Here is a 25,023-nt window from a genome sequence, read left to right on the forward strand (position 1 = left end):
CTACCACAAGATTTTCCGGATTGGTTGAAAAATCCATCTCCAGCTGACATTTAAATGTTTCCAGCAGACTTGGTTTAAAAATGAGAATCCTGTAAATGGGTCTTAATATGGACTTGATGGCCAAATACATCATATCATGCTAAAATAGTGACACTAAAGCCACAATGTCACTGGTTAATATGTCCTCATGGAATAAAGGACCTGCACTGTTTGCGTATATTAGGGTAGAGCTAACCAGCCCTAGCACTACAGCAGAGTATCATTCATTCAAATGTAATTAAAATGACACTTAAAATAACATACTTGTGGGTGAGGTTTGTTTGAATGTAAACTTTCCCAAACTCTGAAATACTCGCGCATCTTTGCTCGCAGTGGATGTTCAGTTACTGCTACTGTATTACTATAATAATATAGTTAGTTGATAACATGCTTTGTCTTCGGTCAATTTCATCTCAAAGCAAGTTGATTTGAATTGCAAAATAACAACTTTCTCACCAAAACGGCCTTTATTTGTTTTCAGGAAAAACAATACTTAGACGGATTATTTGTTTGGAAACATATCTTAACAATGTCGCTTTGGCTTGTTTATCCGACTGGTTTTATGTAGCTCTTTGAAGCATCTGTTCACAAATATTTCAACAACAGTTACTCACTGGTTTGGCCTTGTAAAATGGTGGGAACAGTCTCACAGTAAAAAAAAAAAAAAACAGAAAAAGAAAAAAATGAATGGACTCACATACGACCACGGCGTCTGAGCGGTTCCTCTTGGAGTTCTGTTCGCCCTGCCCCACACTGCAGGCGCTGGGCTCTGCCTGGTAGGAGCACAGGGCCTCCCACTCACGCTCCAGACGGTTCTTGTTCTTCAAGTGGTCCTCCATGTATGACTAGAGGAAAACAGACACCACCTTAGCCACCATTTCAAACAACAAGCCAGAACCATGCAAAAGAGAGCTGAATCTATCTCAAAATGTGGCTGTAAAAAGATATTTTGTGCTTGTTTTGCAGCAAATTTGCATTAATTAAACCAGAAACGTGAAACAATTCATCTTCCCCATTTCATAGCTGGCTGGAAATATCTTGTTGTTATTTTTTTCCATTGTATTTTCTTCACCACAGGCTAACCAATAAATAAACTGGACCAAAAACACTAAACCCTTGACAACAGCACTTTCCATTAAAGCCATGATCAGGTGTCATGGAGCATTATTGTTCTAAGCTGTTGTATAGCGTAACAGCTGGGTGAGGAGGAGGCTGCTGAAGATCTAGTTGGGGAAGGTGTGCTAATGTTTGTGTCTTCGTGTGTTTGTGCATGTGTGTTTGACTGAGAGAGAGAGAGAGAGAGAGAAAAAAAAAAAATCACACACAATTAAGACTCCTGAAAGGTTTGTCTGCATTGGAAATACTTCAGGGGTGTTTCAATCACGTCCCTCACTGCTTGCACAGCCACTGATAAGATTGTCTGCATTTAAGCCGTCGCTTGGAGAAGACAAAATTGAATTCGCTAGAGAGACAAAGATGGAAAAAGAGAAGGGGGAGGGGACGAGGCCAGTGTGTGTGTGTGTGTCGTGTGTGTGTGTGTGTGTGTGTGTGTGTGTGTGTGTGTGTGTGTGTGTGTATTCTCCCAAACCAGGGCAAGTCTTAGGGAGCTTAGAGGCTGTAGCTGGCAAGACGGCCTTTTTTAGCATAGTGCCGTGTTTCGTTTTCACTCCTGTATCATGGCTCCCCTCCCAATGGGGTTAAATGGTTTAGTCCGCTATTGTGTGAGGCAGAAGATTACAGACTCATAAACTGATGTCAGGGATCAGCTGGCTAATACAATGAAAGTGATACCAAGATGTGCCGGGTTTTTATCCCATATTAAAGGCGGTAAAGGTAGGCTGAGCAGAGAGGTGACACTCCATTGTTACATCCGACTTATTCACTCCTGTCTGTCAAAAGGGAAATCCAAACCTTTGCAGGATATATACAATTCCTACTTAGATGATAATCACAAATAAGCTTGTCCAACGCATAATAGGCAATTACCCTTTACTCGTGAATTCAGACATCTCCAGCATGCATGCAAAGCATATTAGGTGACTTATTAGAACATTACAAATCCTACAGACAATGGAAATCAAAGTTTTATTGTTAGATATGGGACCAAAGGTGCCACTCAGGTGTTAAAAGCCACACTGAGAACAAAAAAAAGCAACTCTTGCGAATAATGCAGCTGCATAATGAGAGAACACAACAGCACAATGTGTTCTATCTGAACCCATTAATGACATAAAGTGATATTTCTGCTGTTTCTACTTGGAGCCATCCCTGTTTGAGCTTTTAATTTTATGCATGCAAAAAAACTAGTTAATGTCAATTCTAATAGCAGGGAACACACATATATTTGCATGCGTGTTGTTGTGCATCGCCTACGCAAACACACAGTGCTGTCTTCCCAGGAAAATGACAGCATGCCATTATGGCCACTTGACAGAGGCTGTCACCACTATGCTCTTGTCACCCTGTACAAGTACTCTCTGCTTGCCAGCCTGACAGCGTCCCACCTCCCCTACCAATATTACATCTCCACGTACTTGATAAATCCACTCTGAATTGCATCCCATTCTATTCAAACGATGCCCTGAATCGATTGCATTCCAAATTCATATTTTTGTAGCTTAATGCAATGCAGCCAGCAGGCCCTTATCAAGCCCTCCCGTTCCTAGGGGGAGGCAGTGGACCATGGCGTATTCCAGAGACAGGGTAACGAAGGTTTAGTGAATGGGGGGATTATGTCTGCCAATCAGAGGGTTGGGATTGGAGGCCTGGGTGTCAGGGAAACAATGTCTAATCCTTCCTAAGCAGTCTCCTCGGCAGCAGAGGGTGCCGGGTGAAATCAGGATGAAGGGACAACCAGGGGAGCCAGACACAACAGGTAACACATTACTGTCAAGCTCCACTGTCAAATTAAAACGAACAATACTGGTAACAGTTTGTACAGGGAGCTTTATGATATGATAAACAGCTGTGAGAGGCGGAAAAAAAGGTATTAATATGTATGTTTTTGTGTGACTAATAATAGTTAAATAAAAAAAAAACACACATTGTTTTGTCTTGAATGGAATTTGACTGGCTCGTAAACTAAATTTAAAATTGTGAGTAAAAGTGAGGGCAGAGCATGTTGCATGAGTCAGTGGCTATTTTCCTTTGCCTGAATCTATTTTCCTTTTGAGCAAATAATTCATAATTTCAAAGATAATTGAACAATAACTACTCAACATAATGAAAAAGAGCCTCAACCTACATAATTATTGATTTTTCTTCTCTTTCCAGTACAGAGGTGATTAAGCCGAGGGAGCACTATAGCAACGGATTCAACATTTTGACCCTGTTTCTGGACAGTAGATGTGTTTTTTGTTTCACATGCTTGTGAGGAAAAACAAGTTTAGTGACTATAAAGTGCTGTCCATGGTGCTGAAAGGATTTGCACTGCAGCAATAAGCACAGCAATACAGCCACGTAAGTAACACATGCTTACATGTTAGATCTGGTAATTGTTTTTTGAGGTTTTAACCACTCAGTAGGTAACATTTGCATGGTTGTAGCACCATACTGCAGCTGAGAAAGGCAAAACAGAGACGATAGAAAGTGTAAGACAGCAGAGGTGTGTCGTAGCTCTGAAAAAACACAGCAGATGACTCAGCACACAGAAGCATCCAATTTCAGTTTTGAAGTCGGAAGTCGTTATGCAAGACTTTTTAAGTCTTAAGGTGGGCCGAACAGTGGGGCTCAACATCGTAGTTCATTTATCCTGACGGCACCCTCGCAGTAGCACAGTGGTTTTATGCGTATATATATTGTACGTGTGTACGTGTGTGTGTGTGTGTGTGTGTGTGTGGGGTGATTGGGCCTCAAAAAAAAAGAGGACCCCCAGCATATGTGCTTTGGAAAGCTGAGTATTCATCATCCTTCTCCACACGGTGTGAGCTCCAGAGAGCGAGAGAGGGGTGAGATGAGAGGAGAAGAGAGCCGAGATGGGAAAATATAGGTCTGAGATCAGTGATAACAAGGCAATCTCACACATGGTTTCATGTGAGATGGCAGTGGAATTTTAAAGAAGAACCCCTATAGGACATCTCCATGTCAATCATGGCATGAAAGAGAAGGAAAGGTCCCTGTGTGTTTTACCTTTCTACTTTGCAATGCCTGCTTTGCTGCTGTGAAGAAACTGGGGCTAATAATAACAGCTCCTAGAAATGATTCACAGTGCCTCTTTTGTTATTGCAGGGCTAAATGCTTTTCTATTGTCAATGTTTTCAAAAGGGGCTTCACAAACAAGCCTTGACGAGTGCAACAAAACCCATCTATTACCACCAATACAAGGCATTACTCAGATTCACTCTCATTCATTATAGCCTCCCAATATAAAAGCTAGACATGCAGTGTGATGAATGCTCTCTCCATTAATGGAAACACTGCAAGGCATCTATCCATCTCTTTTATCAAGCTTGTCTCAAATGAATGAAGCGAAAGTTGTGCAAAATTAAAACAATCCATTGTGTGTTTGTGGAAGCGTTGGCAACCGAAAGCTTTTTCAACCAAATAAAAAAAACCTAACAAAATTTCTAAAACCTCCAAATGACAATCAGATGGGTAATGATATTTCAGTTTTAAGCTGCTCCCATGACGCAAAACAATGTCTACCTTATTTTGCTGCAGCAGTGAGAGAGACGGAGGAGGTAAAAGATGAAAATGACAGTGGGGAGAGAAGCAGGACGGAATGATAAAGAGAGAAAATGACACAGTAAAGGGAGGAAAAAGTTGGAGGAGAAAAAAATGAAGACAACAGAGCCAAGATAAAGCAAGAGTGAGAAAACAGCGGGAAGAGTGATGGAAAAAAAACAACCCAAAGATAACAGAGCTCTGAGGAGGATGAGGTGAGAGAGGGATGAAAAAGAAACATCCATACAGATAAACAGAGGGAAATCAAGCTGTTGGTTTTCATCACAGGGCCTTGCATAGTCATAGTTTTAAAAGCACTATAATATATACTCACATGAAATACCTCAACAGCCTATTCCTATTCTGACGTATCTCCAAAGCCCCTTACAGATGATTACACCTACATCCACACCACCCGACATGCTCCAAACGCGTTCATTTGAATGGATTTTAAGAAGGATGTTGTTATTGATATAAAACGGTTTATTGATACAATAAATATTGAACTGTAAATGTTCAGGTCGGGTTCGATCGAGTTGTTTGCATTCGTTCAACACCGTTTGCAGAAGATGTTTAAACCATTTATCCCTTGCATTTAGGTAACTATTTTAACCGTTTATCCATTACTTTTAGCTATTTCAACTGTTTATTCATTACATTTAACTAACTATTTCAACCGTCCATTACTTTAAGCTAGTTGTTTCAAGTGTTAATCCATTAATTTGAGCTATTTCAACTGTATACAGTATGTTTAGCTAACTATTTCAATTGCTTAACCATGACTATTAGCTAATTATTTAAACCGTTTTTCATTACTTTTAGCCAAACTTTTTCAACCATTTGTCCATTACTTTAAGCTCATTGTTTCAAGTGTTTATCCATTACTATAAGCTAACTCTTTCAACCATTTGCGAAATGTTTTAAGCTAATTGTTTCAGCTTCTCTGAATATGTGGATATCCTTATTTCTATATATATATATGTATATATATATGTATTAATTTAACAACTCAACAATCCATGTTACCTGTGGCAACTGCAGAGGCACCTCTTAAGGTACCAGTAGCCCTGGTTGTGAATCACTGATAGATAGATATTCCTTTATTTGTCCCACAAGGGGGAAATTCCAATGTTACAGCAGCAAAGTGGATAGAGAAAAAACAGTAAAAGTAGGGAAATAATAAAAACTATAACTAACTAACTAAACTATGTACAAGAGAAAACACAGTAAGAATCTACAACAACGGATAACACAAATAGTAGCAGCAGTTGCTCATGGGCAATAGATTGCACAGTGAATATGGTATTGCACAGTAATTATTGCACATTGTTATTGTCAACATTATTAATATTATTGATGCATGATTTTGATGCTGATTTAGATCTATGACCCAATGTATTCTTACAAAAAGCATTGGAGTTTCTCAAACTACACTAAACTCACCCAGGCAGGTTAAGTGCACAGTCAGTGAGAAATGACATGTTGTGGTTGTTTAGTTGTAACAATCTGATGCTAAGAACCACACAATGTCTCTGAGGGACTTACAACAAACCACACCTCAACCAACTTCCATCTATTCACCGTCTCTCCTCCCTCGCCACATGACTCATCACTCACATTGTCTCTGGAGTCAAAGCAAGTTCCTTACCAGTATCATGTGACCAGTGGAGATGTCCATGTTGGATGGCACTGGCTCTTCGCACCAGGAGGAGGTGCTGCTGCGGGTGGACGGGCTGGCTGCGGGGCCATCGCTGAACTGGGACGAGACGCTGTTGAGCCGCGAGTGGCGCAGGGTCTCAGGCCGCTCGACTCGCTCCGATGTCCGGATCGCCATACGCTGGCGACAAAGCTCCTGGGGATTACAGGAGATAATGCTGAAGCACTGATCATCAAAAATGCTGTTTTTTTCCCCTCAGACTCTTTGCAAGGTTTCATATTTTCTTTTCATGCACATAACAATAGTTTTATGTAGGTTGTGTGCTTATCCCTACTGTTAGAGGCTGTAAATGCACCTTGTAAAATCCTGTATCTCGACTGACTTGATCTGTCCTCACTTGCCTGTAGATTAATGGCTTATCCTTGTGGATTATAGGGCTTATACTAATTATGTCAAAAATACATGGTTGAGGAACCCTACACGATTTATAGAATAAATTCAGTATGTCACACCTGGCTGTAACACAATGACTGTCTTCATTGTTTAAGAATGGATCTTTTAGCTGTGAAAAACAGTGATATTTTAAAATCCTGCACAAAAATCACCACACTGCACAGTCAAGCTCTACAGAGCAAAAACTAGATTCTTTAAAAAAGAAGAATCTGCACAGATAGAAACACAACAGGAGAATCTATCCATCAATCAAACAGGAGCTCCACTGTACATATATAACCGCAGAGAACCAAAGGAGATAAAAATGCAATGGCACAATTGTAAAGTATAATTTTCTATTTTGATTGATATCTCCAGGTTTCTGAGACTCGCTAAAAGACCCACTGCGACGAAGATTACACTTCTCCCAATGACTCAGCTTTTCTCCCATCATGCCTCAGTGCAGAGACAGGGCATCAAAAATTTGAAGACTAGGCATTATCTACTCTAGTATACACAGAATGAAAAGAACGAGAAAAGAAAAGAAAAAAGCCCCTATTGTCAGACTTGTGCAATCATATGCATGCGTAAATAAACTTTGCCTGATTTCCCCCGAAATGGTGTGGTCACACTTGGTTTTTCAGTGTTAAATTCATAATGTGTAAAGCCCATCATGTTTGGTTTTGGGGGGCAAAGCCAGTCATCTCCACAGAATTCATTTCCATACTCAATTAATAACAGCGAGGGCAGGGCAGACCAGACAAAATGCATTGTGAAAGCATATGCTATCTCATGATCTATCATAGTGATATTTCCCTCTGGAGCACAGGCCCCTCTAAGCCCTGTTCTTGGATCAGCTTTCCCGCCGTCAGACTTTAATGATTAGAGCCATGAAGCGGTGCCCTGGGCCTTGGCCTCGGGGCAATATCCAAGTCCACCTCATAATTCATCCTACTTCTCAACATCTCTGCAATGGCCGCGCTGTACCGGAGCCGAGAAATCGTCCCAGGAGCAGGCAGGGTGATGCAGTTAGCACCGGAGAGGGTCAGAGGAGAGACACATGGAGCCCAGAGAGGAGCACTGGTCGTTGGACTACGGTTTCCCCTGCACCCCTCCCTCTTTCAGAGTACTAATAAGAATGAAAACAGGCCGGGAAACGGCTATGTGCTGCCATCTAACAATATCTTTCTCTCACAGCACACAAACAACTGTATCTGTCAAACATAGAGAACACACCCACAGGAATGCCTGACAGAGATGTTATCCAATCCCTAAAGGTATACGGAGAAAGAACAGGTGCCTTATATAACATAAAATATGTATAAAGCAAAAAATGACAACTAAAATATTGAAAAAGATTTATAATAACCAAAAACTGACATAATTAATATCTAAGATAAAAAATGAATTGGTTCTTTGTGGCCATTGTTATAACACTGTTACACCTCCAGCTTTTGATAGATAGAGAAACCCTGCGAAAACCTGATTAAATATTGAAAATGTTAACGCGACATGCAGATAAATATGTTCTGAGTGCCATGCTGGGCACAGCTGAGCCCCAACACTGAAAATCAATACAGCCCTGGCTGCCCATGGCCCTGGAGGAACAGAGGGAATAGGTCACAGTGGCGGCCTGTTCCCCCGGCACACACACACGCACACACTTCTCAGGCACGGGTGAGCATTGAGTTGAAATTGGATGCAGCGAATATCTATTGGAGCAATAAATCAAAAATACAAGAAATAAAATGCATAACATTTCTGATATAAATAAACACAAAATGTGATTGCTGATGTACAGTCATTGCACTGCACAATAAAAACAATTATTTTTATTTAAAAAAAGCAAAATCACTATCATCACAACAGCCGAAAACCGCCATAAGAGCAGGTAGAAGAGAATGACGCAAACCTATACACACATTAACAAACACACGCTCACAAACCAATCAGAAAATCTACCGTATTCTGACAGTGTGTATTCTTCCAATGGCAGAGCGCGGGCCAAGTGTCCCGGCCCCTGATTGGCTCATAGTGAGGGGGTTGGTCTAACCTGATAGGTTGCGGTGGCATCAGTACTGGTGTCAGTCCCCAGGCTGGCCAGCTTCTCCTTCATGCGGAGGTGGGATCGCTGGCGCACGCAGAAGAAAGTGGTGGACACTGCCAGCGCCACCAGGATGAAGAGCATGCAGAGGACGGAGAGCAGCAGGAACTGGCCCGACTCCACCCTGGTCTCCTTCACCACGGGGATCTGGGTCAGGCTGCCCCTCTGGAGACACAAACAGAGAGAGAGAACACACTGTCAGAGCAGTAAAGGATGCTACTCTGTCTTTTTTCTGATTGATGTGGTCGTTTTTGATTTACAGCAACCTCCATATCAAGTCTGCAGTGCATCAATTTTCACCTGAAGGCTTGTCTTGACTTTCCCGAGAAAATAATGTGGACTCAACAGCGCCGCGAGTGCTTCCTTACCTACCGCCACTTCCTCTCCCGCTCTTTCCTTCTTCCACCCACCTTCCACTGTCTGACCCACCCCCACTCATTAGCCAGCTCTAATACTGGTCTTATAATATGCATTCAGACACAGTAAACCCCTATTACCAGCCCCTGTCCAGTGCTGTCTCCACACTGTGCCCCACTATAGATATTTACAACCCCATTTAGTGCTGGCATGGGGTAGGCTGGCACTGTGCAGCTACAGGAGGCTGGGATACTAAAAGCTTGTGCTTAATTAGCTCCTCTGGTCCTGAGTTTGGCTGGATTAGGCCCTGGCCCAAGCTGCACAGCTAATGGCTACCAGGACTGGAGAGACACCGACTGGACCTTCACACATCCACCACCAGTTGAATAGAAAATCCTTTTTTAAATATTCACACCCACACTGCATGTTAATTCAAACAGGAAGGTATAGGGTTTGTCTCACTATGGCAGGTTTTAATGTGCTGTAATATCATCTAAGAGATTTTTATCAGCGTAGGTTAAAGAATTGCCCTTTGTGTTGATAATTGGTCCACTTGTGGCCATTTACTGTAATGATAAATTCCCTGTGGGCCCCAGTGATACAGAATATTTTGAGAGCATAACAGCGATAATTACGAGCAGTTTGGGAGGGATAATTAATGATACCTAAAATAAAGCCATACTTTTAAAGATTGCCTTTGCTGATTCAATAAAATACAGACATCCTGCCAAGTTAGTTTTAATTTAACTCTCAAAAACAGAAAAATACTATCTCCCAAAAACAAACAAACTATCCTCTATGATTGACACTAAAACATGGAGTTTCTATAAAAGCCAGTTTCTCCACAGTCTTTGATCTAATTCTATCAGCTGCATACATGCCAATAGCTATGCATCTGCAAAAGGGCAATATCAATAACAGTGCACAAATACATCAGCAGGCTCCTAATTGCCTGCATGCAATATTGAAAGATTGATGGGTGAAGTGAATCAAATCTACAACATGAAAAAAAAAAAAAAAAAAAAGAAAAGAAAAGAAATGGCAGAGCTCTGACATTTAGCCTGAGGGGTCTAATGGGCCCCGGCTGAAGGATAGCTACATCTTGTTATACCATTTTCAAAACAAGACACTTCACCTGAGACCAGTAACAATATGGTTTGACCTTGTGGCTCGTAATTGCCAATGTTTTAGCGGTTGTGTGGATGCCCAGGTCTTTTCGATTACTGTGTTGGGCCTGACGACAGTTGCTGTTGATTGCAATTGCTGTGGCTCGAGCATGTAGTTTCAATCAAGCATTAAGAGGTTAGGCAACAACTGAGAGGTTTGAAGAGGCTCATGTACGGGCACAGAGGGGAGAAATGGCCTCAATCCAGTGACTCATCTGTGTTTGGTGATCAAATGAACATACAGGCAGCAGGAACGACACTTAGAAATTAACACAATTTTAATTTGCTAAAGTACTTGTTGAGAATGTATTTCAACCAGCATCATCTCTGACATAATCACACAATAAACAACTGAATATAGCACCTGAAAACCCTCATTAGATATATATAATATTCAGCATATTTTGCACTGTAGAAACAGTATGTCACATCGGTGTAGTGCTTCAAGACTGCTGCCTCTGAAACCAAAGTGCCCCCTATAGACCTATTGGTTCAAACCTGCTTGACAACTCCAGGCTATTATATTCGACTAAAATCCTTTCTCTATTCTGAAAAAAAAAGACAAAAAAACAAAACAAGTCTTATCGAGTTAATCAAAGACGTGGTCCTCCTCCAATCTGCCGCTATTCTTGAAAATATTCAGGTAAACACCTTGAAATGAATAAAAAGTATTTCCACAGTGGGAGCAAACAGGCTTGAAATGCACTGCAAGCATAAAAGAGTGTTTGAAGGCGGTAATCGTGTTAGAAAGAAACCAGAGGAGATACAGAAAGAGAGAAAAAGAGGGGGAGGAAAAGGGAGGAGATGTGAGGCTAACAATTACCTTCATGGGCCTTTTGAGGTCTGTCCCTTCTCTTTTTTATTTTATTTTTGTAATAAATGTATTTGAGTGCGTCTTTAAAATAGATACTTGTAATGTAAATGTTTAAAATATTAAAAAACACTGAACTAAAATTATTCACTTAAACAAACAAAAAAAACATTTGAATTGTTAAGTATTGATATATGAAATTTTTATTTTCAATAAATCTGACTAATTTTTACTATAATCAAAAAATATTTAGTATAAAATGTTAGAGCAGGATTTTGCATTGATATTTAAGATCGACATGAAATACTACCATAGAGTAAAGATTTTTTTTTCCCTCCATGAATTCTATTTATAATCAAAATTCACCCTTTGAACCTCAATAACTTCATTTTTCTTGATTCCTTTAAAATCGACACTGCTCACTGGAGTTACTACTCTCTGCCTCTAACAGACTTTCCTCTTCAGTTTCCCTCTTCTATTCACATTGCCCCTGTCTGGTGAATTGGCCAATCTGAGAGGAGACAAGGGGCAGATGGATTTCGGTGCTCTGGATTATTCAAATGATAGAGGAAAGGTCAAGCAAAGAGGTGTTGTTGGGGCGGCTGGACATCCATTCACTCACATCACAATACCTTTAAGAAGTACAAGAGGAAAATCCTCCCAAACACACAACTGCCAAACCTCAACCAACCCTAAACCAAGGTTTAAAAAAAAAAAAGTTGCACCAACAATTGAGGATTTAAGAGGTTTGAATTTAAGTAGTTTCTATGCAATAAATTGCGACTGATAGACCAGCGATTAATAAAAAAAGATTACACATGAAATGCAAAATTCATGCTATTTTTCACAGAAAACATTGAGATACCAAGTACTCTATAAAATTACTGAAATTATGTAAATGCAGTATTAGTGGAAATTGTTTGTCCTGCATTTCACACACATATTTAAATTCTAAAAACCTTTGAACACAATTATTAATTTGAGAAATAAAGAAATAAAGCAATTTCATTAGAACAAACTCATATTAACATAAAAAACTGCAACATGAAATCAATCAAGATTTTTGGAATTAAATCTAAGACCACGACACTGAGAGCTCAGTTGCATTAGATTTATAACAGATACAGCTAATTGCGTTCATTTTTTTTATCTGAACACATAATTTAAAAAAAGAATAATTTGTGCAAACACTGAGAGGATTTAGCAGCTCTCAGATCTCAGGGTTTCTGAGTTGGAGCTGCAGCCGGGCAGCACCAGGCAGGATGAACCTGCACAGAAACTTTGTCCGCTGCAGCCAGATGTGCACACAGCAAACCACCGAGCTCAAGGTCCAGTTTTAACAAGGAATGCATCGACGAGCTCACGTTTACATTGGCTATATTTGCATGCGTATTTTTTCCCGATGCTCGACCATATTTTATCCCATAAACTGTTTGAGATTCGATCTCCGGCAGACTATCGTAGCAGAAAGGATGAGACGAAATGAAACCGTGGAACCACAGCTCGTGAAATATTCTGCAACACACGTAAAATCATTTGCATTCACATCGGAAGCAAAACCAGCTTTCAATGTGATGTTACGATTGCTGACAAGTTTTCAAAGCCGGTCCTTTACCGCGCCTTTTACGCATTTGACGCATTAAAACTTGCACACTAAAAACGGGGGGAAAAAAAGAAAAAAAGAAAAGAAAACCCAGACACACACGTTTCAAGCCAGGAGATAATTACCCAAATCCATGTCGCGGGGCAGAGCGCACATTTCGCAGTAAACGGAGGATGCTGAGTCTTGTATTCCAGAGAGCATGGTTAACCACTGACGCCCGCCGCAGCTCCAAGAAGCGTCTGTGCGTCCCGGCCGCCCACTCAGTCCGCTTCTCCAAAAGTTCCCCTGCGAGGGTCCCATGCGTCCCCCAGCGCCAACAAAAGACCGCGGCTTCAACACGAAGATGAAGAAAAAGGAAAAAAAAAAAAAAAAAAGGGAGAGTCGGAGAGAATAAGAAAAGGGAGAAGAATGTGGGATATGCCCGCCTGATTTTCCGAGCCTCGGAAGAATGTGCAGAAGCCCCACTAGTGAGTCCTTTCAGCGTCTCTGTGCCAATGAAAAGAGATGGGGAGGTGGTGGGGTTGGGTTTTTTGCGATCATTTAGTTAAGGCTGAGCCCCTCCTTATATTCAGCAGCTCAGGAGTCCCCGTCCATTGCACATGTCATATCCACTGGTTGCTATAGCGATGCCTCCACATGTTGTCGACAGTGAATGTTCAAGGAGCGATGCCTGGCTAATAGGCTTGCGGACCGAGGGGCGATATGAATGGACATAGGGCTAGACACTCATTTGTTGAGCTACTAGGGGTCTCTGTGTTCGGTGTGTGAATTGCTGTTTTCTCAGGCTCTCCTTTTCCTCTGCTCCCTCTCCCAGGGATTCAGTTATGTGAGCAGAATAAGGGAGATGGGGCAGTCTATTCTTCAAAGTAGGCTTTTTGCATTCAAAGCTGAAGTGAGCACTATAATAAGAGGCTACCACACAGTACAGTAGTTGTAAACTATATGAATGCTGCATGGGACATTGGGTGCAGTCTGAAAAATGCTCAGCCTAAAGTAAATTGTGTGTAATTGGCTAAAGTCTTTTCTCTGCTTCCCTCCAAGATCTGCCGGAATAAAGGAAAAAAGAGAGGAAAATTGCAAGTTTAACAAGTTTTAAAGATAAAACTCACCAAAAAAGCTATCCTAATTAGCAATCAGTCTGAAAAAAAAAAAAAAAAAAAGATCCAATGGAGAGCAACAGCTGCACTTAGCAGGGAGAGAGAGAGAGAGAAAGGGGGATTATGGAGAGCACAGGGAGAGAAAAGGAGAAAGAAAAAGAAAAGGGGCGGTGAAGAGAGGAGAACGGGGGTCCTGTCAAATGCAGATGACGAGTCTTGGGGAGGGGGAGGCAGGAGGGGTGCTGTGTGACGGGGGGCTCTCCAGTTTATTTTTTCCATTCAGAGAGCACCCCCTCCTCTTCTCTATTGTCCCTCTGTGTGACAGCTGGAGTTGGCAATGTGAAGGGGAGAACAAAAACGAGCTCGCTGTCCAGCCTGAGTCTGTGGCCGCATCGGACGCCACCCCACCTTCAAAAAAGCAGAGCCAACCAGGCGGCCCGCGGGGACAAAATGTGAAGCAGAACACGCTCAAACTGACTCAACAATTTTTTTTTTTGCATCCATAAATGTCTTAAATACTAGACCTTGTGCATAACAAACAAAACTGAAATTATCCATGCATTTTGTTCTTTTATGCTGGTTTTGTTACTAAAAAAGACTAGGAACAAAATGAGTTCCTTCCCTATATGCCATGGAGTGACACTTCTCACGTCATGCTTTCTGCACACTGGCAAACTCATTTATCAGGAATTATTCAGAATCCAAATTCAGATTTTCGCCTGCTAGAGGGCACAAAAATGGTCCCACCACTCGGCGTCAGAGAGGCACATTTTTATCTTCCAGCATTCAGTTTGAATTTAAGAAAGAATCGGCTGCAGTGCTCACTGTTGCACGAATGCAAGACGGATGCAAGAGTAATACATGGTGGGAGACTTTTATCATGACTGTCAGTGAGTGGTTTTATTACTAGAAAGAAAGAAATAGTGTCCCCAGAAGTTAATCCCCAGAAAATCAGCCCCTACATTAAGTCAACCATACGATCATATCTATCCTGTTGTCTGGCGAACTGGAAGAGAGCCCTGTTCACTCTTTTTCTTACAAGATACCCTGGTCACCCACCTGTCAGCCCTATCTAAATCCACACTCATCCAAACAAGGGTATTCCCCTGACACCGCAGTGGATGGACAAAAGGAGGAAAAAGGAAAATGTCTACTATGAACTAGACACCATCTTCACCTGCTCTTTGAAGGAAAGTCTGACTTTGGCACCTGTTGTTTTCCTTCACTTGAACTCTGCGTAAATGGACACATTTTCACACATTTCCGCCACCACTATGCACTACACAGTACGATTTCACAACTCATGTCACATCCTCCAGCGAGGCCGGTGCTAATGGTTATCACACCAGGGAGGTTTGACGTGCATCGATTCATTCTCAGAAAAAAACCAACAAGCAGTCAAATTCAGGAACATACTGAAGTCACTCTTATGGTCACTGGCGATATTCATGGATGCTGTCACGCCTGTGTGTTCCTCCAGTAAGTACTTCCTCAGGGTAACACATGTTCGAACAGTCGCTGGGAGTCCTGCAAGGCTTATCTGTCCTTCTCTCTCACGCTGCTCTGGTGTTTGCCTCCATGACACACTTCACATTTCTAATAAAAAAGATGGAAAAGCAGCGAGCGTGTTTAAACAACGGGAGAAAGAGGTATGCGGCACTTCACCATGTCGCTGAGAGAGGGGGCATGAGGAATGTTAAACAAATGTCATGATCAAGTGCAATACCTGAGATTGCAGAGCAGATACATCCAGTGATGCACATGTATGTGAGTTGAGAAAAAGGGATGGAGAGGCAATAACTTGCTTAGATATTTGCTTGCACCTGCAGGCTGTGCAATTTTCAACATATTTACATGTCAGTCCCTGTGTGTTCAATCTGAATATACATGCACACAGTTGTTAGTCGAGGTTTCTCGCAAAATACACATCCGATGGGCACGTACACATACTGTACAATACATGTATCTGAGTGTGTATACCTGCAAGGAGCCTGGACACAGAGTCGGAAAATGTAATATATTTCAGCAAACAGAAGAGAACACCAGCCCAGTAGCACACTGAGCTAGTGGTTCACATACCAATCACACTATAATGATATCAGTGAGGGGCTAATGCCATTTACACTGCTGCACACCACAGCGCTGCACAAGAAACCAACAGCTGCAATGTGTACCTGCAGACTTAACTAACGCGTGATACCATTACACCAAAAATAGTTGGGATTTCGGCTCGGCTCTTTGAAATGGGGTGCAATAAATTATTCATAATAATATCTGAGCAAGACTGTTGCTGCAGCTCCATTTGGGAAGGTGTTGGAGGATTAGCTTCGAACTGTAATGCAGAGAGAGAGATGTATGCAAAACAAAACACATTTGGGTGTTCTGTTCTGTTTTTTTTTTTATCAGATCCCCCAGCTGTTATTGTTATTGCTGAAGTGATATTACAAGATGTGTGTGAGAGGAAAAGCTCTGGCCTAATCTGGGGTTTAACTCCTTTTCGTTTTAAATGTTCTATTTCCATGCTTATCTTTAACATTTATAATGAAACAAAGCTCGCATATAAGGCAGAAGTTTGGCTAAGAAGTCTGTCTATTTGGATTCACAGTACAGTCATGTCATTTTGGTATATTGTTAGTTGGCACACTGCGGTTTGATTTTGCACTTATACTGAGATAAAATAGTAAAGGAGGCACTTTGCTCTCCCGTCTAAACTCCCTTTTAAACATCACTTAAGGTGCAGAAACTTGACAGTGAGGTGAATGTCTTAAATGCATTGTGTCTCGGTGAGTGTGTGTGTGTGTGTGTGTGCGCGTGTGTGTGTGTGTGTGTGTGTGTGTGTTGTGTGAGAGAGAGAGAGAGAGAGAGAGAGAGAGAGAGAGAGAGAGAGAGAGAGAGAGAGAGAGAAACACCATGTTTCCTAATGGATGATGTTCAAAGACACACAAAAAGGTCCCATTTCTGGGTTTTACATGAAACATTTGAATTGCTGTGTCTCATGCTCATCACTTGCTCAGAGAGGAACCATTCAAAGCCTGTGTGTGTGTCAGCCATGTCATTCTGGTATTTTCCCCAGATGAGCTTGTTCAAATAGGCCTCTTTCTTATGTGAATCCCAGCCCAGGCATTGCCCATGCCAAGTAGTTCAAAGCAGTAAACATCAAGGTAAATGCTATGCCTGTCATCTTGACTATATTTAAAGCAGAGAGGCAAACCTACACACATGCACAACAACAATGTGCACTTCAAAAAGGAAACAGTGTTGTGGCATCACAGCCTGGAGTAGAAAATCACACCATATCTGTAAAATGATGGGAAATATTGTTGTAATCTATGAGGATGACAACAAAGTGGTATAAATTTAGTGATCATTTCATTCGCCTTACATGTAGGGCGTATTGTAGTTTTACAGATGATTTATGATATATAGGTTAAAACGACAGGCCAAAAAGCGGTCAGCCAAAACCTCTCTCTGTTCAACTACCGCTGAACCTTTCTCAAACCGGAGAGTACATATCGTAATGTTGGTATATTTATTTACTATTCAGAATTCTTGATAATCTTTGAAACAATGGGTCCTTGATTTCAGACAGAGGTTGACAGGAACAGCTTCTCATTTCTTTCCAGTGACCGTCAATGTAGCTGCTGAAATGACAACTGATGCTAACAGAAGTATGAGCTGTTGCTAACCAGCTAAATAAGCTGAAAATGCGGTCTTTGGCAACAGCATTGAAAGTGCATTGTTCTTGTATTGCAGTGTAGCTAGATAGCATGATATGATGTTCTTACCTTTGACTATAAAGACTAACTGATATGTTGCTAGCGTGCTGCTATCATTATATGAGAAATACTGTGAAACACTGGATGGGCCTTTTTTTTAAACTAAACCTGCAACACCTCAAAATAATAAAACGTTTCTGCTGTTGTGTCTTATTTGGGTTTGGAAATGCAGAGTATCACTCATACTACACCCTAATGCACACTGATGCAACATTTGGTAAAGTAAAGCTTAAAGGACCAGTGTGTAGGATTTAGTGGCATCTTGCGTTGAAGTTGCAGATTGCAACCATTTGAATACAGTTCAGTGTTCCAAGCGTGTACTGCCCTCTCTTCAGCAGTTCAACATGGCCTCCATATAAGAGGAAACAGCTCATTCTAAGGCTAATTTTCAGGTACACTAATAAAAACATAATACTATATTCCATTTCTGCCAATAGATCCTCCTAAATGGTACACACTGGACCTTTAACAGGCCTGCTGTGCATAATTAAGGTGGCTTAGCTATAGGAGATAGTGAACAAGCTTAGCAAATGATCACTTAAATAAACTCCTTTTTAGGCTCTGTTGCCAGTAACACAAAGAAAAGCTAATTTGAATTGTTATTTAAGTTAGTTAATTCTAGACCAAGTCGTCAACTATGTTTGTGAAAGTTTAGGTGATTTACTTTTTTCTTAATTTGTTAAAGGTGCAGCCTTAATTCACAACTGGTTTTGGTTGACAGTAATGATCATTTCTACCGGCAGCTATGTTGACAATAGCAATATGTCTGACAAGGATAATGTTCATGTTTGCTGAAATGCCAGCCAAAATTAATTAAACGAAGTTTGCAAATGATGCTCACACCTAAAAACTGAAGTAAAATCAACTCAGTATCAGTGAAGATGTTTGCACGGTGGTGTGCGACAGAGCAAATTAAGCTCAGATTTGCATTAATCACAATGACAAGAATTATTTTCAAGATGTAATTAGTTTTTGATGAGGGATATTACGACATTGGAGGTGAAAAGTCATTAAACACCAAATAAAATGGTCAGGTCCAGAATGTGATCTGAGTTTGCTAAAACACAACCCAATCACGAAAGGTAATTGAAGGTAATACTTCATTCTATTGAGTGAAAAGATAAAAGAAGAACCGCCACTAAAAATCTCATCCAACACTTCCACAGTCAAAAACAGCAAGGAAAACACCAAGGTTTTAATTGTTTTGTTTGAATAGAATCCACACTACTTTTAGACTATTATGTTCTCGGCAGGCTTTTTTATCTTGGGGAGAGATAAAACTGCAATTAATTTTGAAAGGGGGGAAAACAGTGAGACAATACATCAAGTCACACATGAGTGGTGGCAGGCAGGGATATGTGGGCTGCCGCAGAATAACAGAGGTAGTCAAAGGTAGCATTCATAATTGAAACCCCAGTCACAAGAGACTTAGTGGGCTGGGAGACTCTGATACTGAGACTGACAGTAAAGGGACAAAGAGAAGTGTTCAGAGGAGAGCACAGAATAACTTCATGGGTTCAGCAGGATGTGTCCTCTCGACACCTGTGTCCACATATGATCTCAAGCTCTCTGAAACACACAACTCAGTGGTCCTGAATTTGATTGGCCAAAGAGTTCCACCAAAATCTCAGAAAAATGTAGAAGCTGTTCGGGACTGAAGTCAGGTCTCGATTGTGTTGGACGGGTGCTTTTTCCAGGCAGCTGAATCAGTGTGCTACCTTAACTGATTTTAGTAATAACAGGATCAGACTATAGGATATCAGCCTAATAATGGCTCCATTCAAAAGACGTGGGGTATCGGGAACTAAAATGACAACTGGACAAGACAATTTTTTCCCCTATGTAGTATGACCAATTGCAGCTGTGTCCAAATTTTCTTGCCTAATTCATCAATGTCTACAACATGCTTCATGATGCTTTGCACGCCAAGGTTGCTGATAAATCCTGATCCCGGACGTCTGCCTTTGCCCAATTCTGCCCAGTCACTTTTGCATGTCAATCAGGTCAAGTTATGTTAAGTCTGACGTGTTTGAGCCAAGTCATGGCAGGAGTTTAAGGAACCATGATAAAATGAAAAGGTATGCATCTGTGGCCATTTATGTTGTATCTGCTAAGGTGCCATCCAGGGGACCTCACACTCCAGACGGCCTTCCATTTGTGTCCACACTAAGGTCAGCAGTATACTTAAAATGAATCAAACATGGCATGTTCTCAAGGGCTGTTGAACTGCTGTTGAATGTGGCGTCCCCTGTAAATGCCAGCACACTCCATGAGACCCCTGGCAGACACTGGAGACAAGACATAACTTGAAAGATGCTCAGAACAACTGAAAAAAGAACTTCTGTGTAAAAACACAACCAATCGAATGGCTCCATTGGTCAGTGGAAGGCATATTGATTGCTAGCTATCCACGTTTGGCAATCGCTGCTTTTTTATGGTCAAATTTACACCATTGTGTTTGCATAGTCACCTTAATGCAATTTGTATTTAAATTGCCTACATGAGAATGCCTCTCAAGTAATTAGTGGATACTGATTCTTCCAGTTTAGACTAAATGAAAACAATACATATTTTTGATCACTCTGGATTAACTTCATTGGGCAACCAACGCCATGTGTCTCCAACTGTACCTGGGTGTTGCGTGCTGAGGCCGCCTGCCTGAGCATACGCCCCCATGATCAACTACAGCTTGTGTAAGTGAAGATATAGATGTACAACCACAGGAGGCAGTGCGTGATAGGCTAAGGGTCGTATCCCTGTAAATGCACACAGCCACAGCCTCATAAATTCTCATCAGTGTCTTCATTAAACATTTTCCCCTGTTATCACCATGACAACGCTGGCCCAGCGTTCGCCCGCAGGGAGAGGCGTGTGTGCCTGTGTAACCCCGGGGGTTACTTAGGGGGTAACTTGGCACAGATGCCAACACCCCATACCTCTCCTCCAGACTCACTCTAACTATAGGGACGAGTGAGAAGAGGGGGGGGGGTTGTGGAGTGGCAGGCGGCCAGGAACGCTAGATCTGTTCCACAGCGATCTCACTTGACAGGCACTGGCTGTGTCTGGACTGGAGGCAAGCGCTCTGATTTCTCTCTTTAATTACTGCAAATCGGAGGAGCCGCAGCCCATGCTAATGAAGCCACACCAATCAGCTGGGGGAGAGTCAGGGGCCTCACGCTGCAAAACAATCCTCTGCACGAACAGAGCTGACACTCCTGCCTGCCCAGCGCCCCAGCCAGCTCGCACGTCTCGCTGTCTCGCTGTCTGTCTGTCTATCGGCCTGTCTGTCTCACAGTTCCAGCAGATTTATAAGAGTAGTCTGCCCCCGAGCCAAACCAAGCAGCGCTGCTCGTCGAAAGAAACCCCTGTGAATCCCTAATGAGACTGCTGCCACAGCTGTAGTATGGTATCAGCCGCCTGTTTGTCGCTCACATCTCCCATCTCTTCACTCCACAGCCTCTGACAACAATACAAAGTATGGCTGATCAGAAATTCTGAAGGCAAAATTAATTATGATTTATGTCAAGATTTTGATGGCTCTGTAACGTAATAATACATTGACGGCTCATTATTGTAAATGCATATAATCAATCTAGCCTATTTTCACCCACAAACATAATTACACTGTATGGCTTTTTGTGAAGCTGTGATGATGTCTTTTTTTCCCTCCTTCTTCAAAGTGAAGAATGTAATGAATAGTGACTGACATGTGATTGCATGTGTTCATGGACCTGGATTGCCAAGATCCTTTTGCCTTTTGTTGTTTCCAACAATGAAATGTAATTTCTTCTATTAGTTCTTGATGTTGATGAAGAAGTGGAAAATTACACATTTTATATTCCTCACAATTATACAGACTGGGAGATGTTTAGTTTGTTGATTCATTTGTCCATGTTCAAGTCTCTTGTCAAAATGTACATAAATATGAAGGGTTTGGATAAAACTAGGAAACAATTACAAGAAAAATCAAGGTGATATACATTATTTGTCACTGACTGTATCATTATTCTTTGACATACTGTCGTTGTGTTTGTTTTTTATCTGCAAACATGAAACTGTGTTGGTTTTCATGTGTATCTGGGCATAAAGTGTGTACTATTCAGACTCGGTACACTTGTAGAATCCTATTTTTATACAGACATCCACCTGCACCGCGTCAGGTGTTAGCCGCATCTGTGCATTTGCCGCTAACACCCGACATGATGAGCATGTTTGTGAATGTAAATAGGCACATTGGCAACCCTGTACACATGGACATGACTGTGATATGTAAAGCAAAAATCCCATCACAGCAGGATGCCTCTCCAGTTCACAGCACACTATCAGCGTCTGATCTTTGCTTTTTACCTTCACATCTATGCTACGTTTGCAAGGATTGAAAGACAACATATATTAAAGAAAACACATTAAAGAAATGTCTTCAGTTCATGGCTAAAGGGCCTAATTAGCATCAGTTATTGAATGCTGTCAGATTAACGGTTATTAAACTAAATTAAATAGCAGGTGCAGATCCAGGTAAAGTAAAATTACTAGGTTTTTTAAATTAATGTAGAATAATATATAGTCATTTATATAAAATAGTTAAGTTATTTTGAGAAAACATATCAGGTAGATCTGATATGTAGCTATTTCAATTGAAATCTTATAGCTATGTGTTGTTTTAACAAGTATAATATACAGAATATTTGTCATTTAAATATTTATTGCTATGTCTAAGTATTGCCAGGTCATTACAGAATAGTATTTTCTAGCAGTGAACACAACGAGTAGATGTTCTAAAGCCACTTAGAAGCAGAGTGGTCTAGTTTCATTTCATGCTTTATCACCACGGTTCCTCCCAAGTCAAGGTCATCATATAAAAGACCATAACAGCTCATCAGGCAATTTAGTTGACCTTGCCATGCTGAAAGTAACTAGCAGTTACAGCAGGATTCACAATTACAGTCAATTAAAGTCAATAAAAGATGATATGACAGTTGATTACTTCTAATTTACTGAGAGCAAAGTGGTTTCCGTATTGTGCGCTCACTGAGCAATAATTAATCAACTGCACCACATCAACCACAAACTCAAAATGTTGTGTTTGCTAAAAAGACAGCTATTAAAAATGTATACATCAGGGTGGACGTATGACGACAGCATATTCTTAAATGTGTAATTTCCATTAGATATAAACAAAGATGATAATTGTGTAGTGCTTGGATTGCTACTTGCACCCTATCACTAACATAAGAATGTCATTGTTGGAAATTCACAATAATCTAATAATGTAATTCTTCCCAACACTTCTTTTATCTCAATGACTAAACTATAGGATACTCTGGACTGAATTTATTTTTCAAACAAATACTACTGCCCTAATTTTGTTGTGATGTTGAAAAGATTACCATGGGCCACTGGTTAGCCTGCAGCAACGGCTTTTCCTGCTGCTGTCAATGCTAAGGTGCCAGATGCGCTAGGCAAGTAGCTGCATGATAAATGGCAGAAGGTGAGAGCTCTGTGGCCGGGACCGGGAGCACCCTGCCCCTGCTTCCCGCTGCCAGTCCCTTGGCATGCAGCTTGTCAGGCCAAATGGCAGCCACATCCCCCTTCAATGCTGACATTTAAAACCTCTGCCATGGTATCCAGCTGTGGACACCGCAGGTCCTCCCCCCCTACCCTCAGCCTCCCCCAGGCACCCATCCCTCAACCCTACTGCTGCTACTGCCAGACACCAGTTGACAAATTACCATGAACAGCCAGAGCGTTTGTGCAGGACAATGTCATACCTGTAGATATAAGTTACCTCATGCTTTAAAAAGGAGGCTGATTACTGGTATTTATCAATTGTGGGTAAAGCAGGTATTGAATGAGTCAAACACTTAATCTCAGTCATCAGTTGACCATTAGTTAAACTTGCTCTTTATTGGATTTGAAGAAATATAGACGCCACCAACCCCAAAACAGGTCGAAATCATCGTCATATAAAAGATGGACGTCATGTCTCCACTTTGCCTTATTATTATTCTAGTCCTAGGACTCAGTGCTAAACTGCAATACAATAATAATGCTCTTTCTTTATTTCTTTGTCTTCAACATGGGTCATATGCTGAGGATTTTGCCAGGGGCATGTAGCTTTAGCCTCAATCTGTTAGAGCTTTCTAAAGCTGCAGTCAGCTCCATTAGCGGTCTACAAGGTACTATAAGAATTTAATAGCAGCACAGAAATCATAAGCTATCCTACACTAAGGCTGCTACATTAATTGAAATATTATTGAAATCGCAATATCCAAAAGTGCAATATCCAAATTGCAAAAGCTGCAATTGTTTGATCTGGATAAGATGTGTCACAAAACAGCATTATAATGAAGTACTACAGTGCTGCAAAGATTCTCTGTCCTACAAATATTGTTCTCCAGATGTAAGAAAACACATTTGTTTGGTACAGACCTCAGCAAATGTCCATGAATTTGATGGTTTTTGTGAGTAAAAATGCAAATTGTGATACAAAAACGATCATTCCCACTAATTGTGAATCATATCGCAAATTGTAATGTCTGTCAGAATGATTGCAGTTTATTTTTACCATATTGTGCAGCCCTATCCTACACCGGGGGTAGTTCAATGAGTTCAATGATCACCACATAGGGCACTCACTGTGGCAAAGATGGAGGAGAAGCAGTGGGGAGGCAGTCTCTGGCTGCAGTCAAGAGTGTCATTATTTCTTTTTAAAATATGCCAAGCAGGTCAACCTGCACCCACAAGGATGTCATTGGGGCTATTAAGTCTGCTTTGAGAGTTGTTGAAGTATGAGTTGAATTTTGTTGAATAACCAAAATGGTGAAGCTAAAGCTGTAATCTCTAACAGATCCAGAGCCGAGTATTATTAATCCGAGAGGAATGTTAGTTAATAATTGTATGTTATTCCAATCAAATACTGTGTGTGTGTGTGTGTGTGTGTATATTATATATGCTTAAACAGGAAAATACACACTATACCTTGAATGGCAGGATTAATTACTGTTATTCTTCCTCCTACTTTAACTGTTCTTATTCAATTTCTGTGGATAACTGTCCAACAGTAGATGGCATGCTGTGGTGGAACCGCAGCATAGGCACAATGACTAAAATAGAAACAACTGATTTTTCTCAAACCATCAGTACTACACATCATGTTTTGGTGTCATGTCAGAGTCAAAGCTCAAGGGCCTCTCTCTCTCTCTAGACTCACCATTTTCTACTGACATTTAACAAACATAAAGGGTACTGTCGAAGAGGCAGAATTTAAAATTCTCCTACTGACAATAGCCTCAACTGTCCAAAATGCAAAGCAGCCACAG

The 25,023-nt window shown here is 41.1% G+C and overlaps 1 protein-coding gene across 1 annotated transcript in view; it reads right to left on the minus strand.

Moving 5' to 3' along the window:
• The window catches only part of ptprn2 (protein tyrosine phosphatase receptor type N2), a 126,133-nt gene that overhangs the window by 18,915 nt on the left and 82,195 nt on the right, over positions 1–25,023 (minus strand). The window contains exons 12-14 of the mRNA XM_051410947.1: positions 8,844–9,059; positions 6,350–6,553; positions 737–884 (exon numbers count right to left, since the gene is read on the minus strand). Coding sequence (XP_051266907.1) covers positions 737–884; positions 6,350–6,553; positions 8,844–9,059 — 568 coding nt within the window. The remainder of the gene's footprint in view (positions 1–736; positions 885–6,349; positions 6,554–8,843; positions 9,060–25,023) is intronic.

This window comes from Dicentrarchus labrax, unplaced genomic scaffold, assembly GCF_905237075.1.
Source record: "Dicentrarchus labrax unplaced genomic scaffold, dlabrax2021, whole genome shotgun sequence".
In the NCBI taxonomy this organism is placed as follows: Eukaryota; Metazoa; Chordata; class Actinopteri; family Moronidae; genus Dicentrarchus; species Dicentrarchus labrax.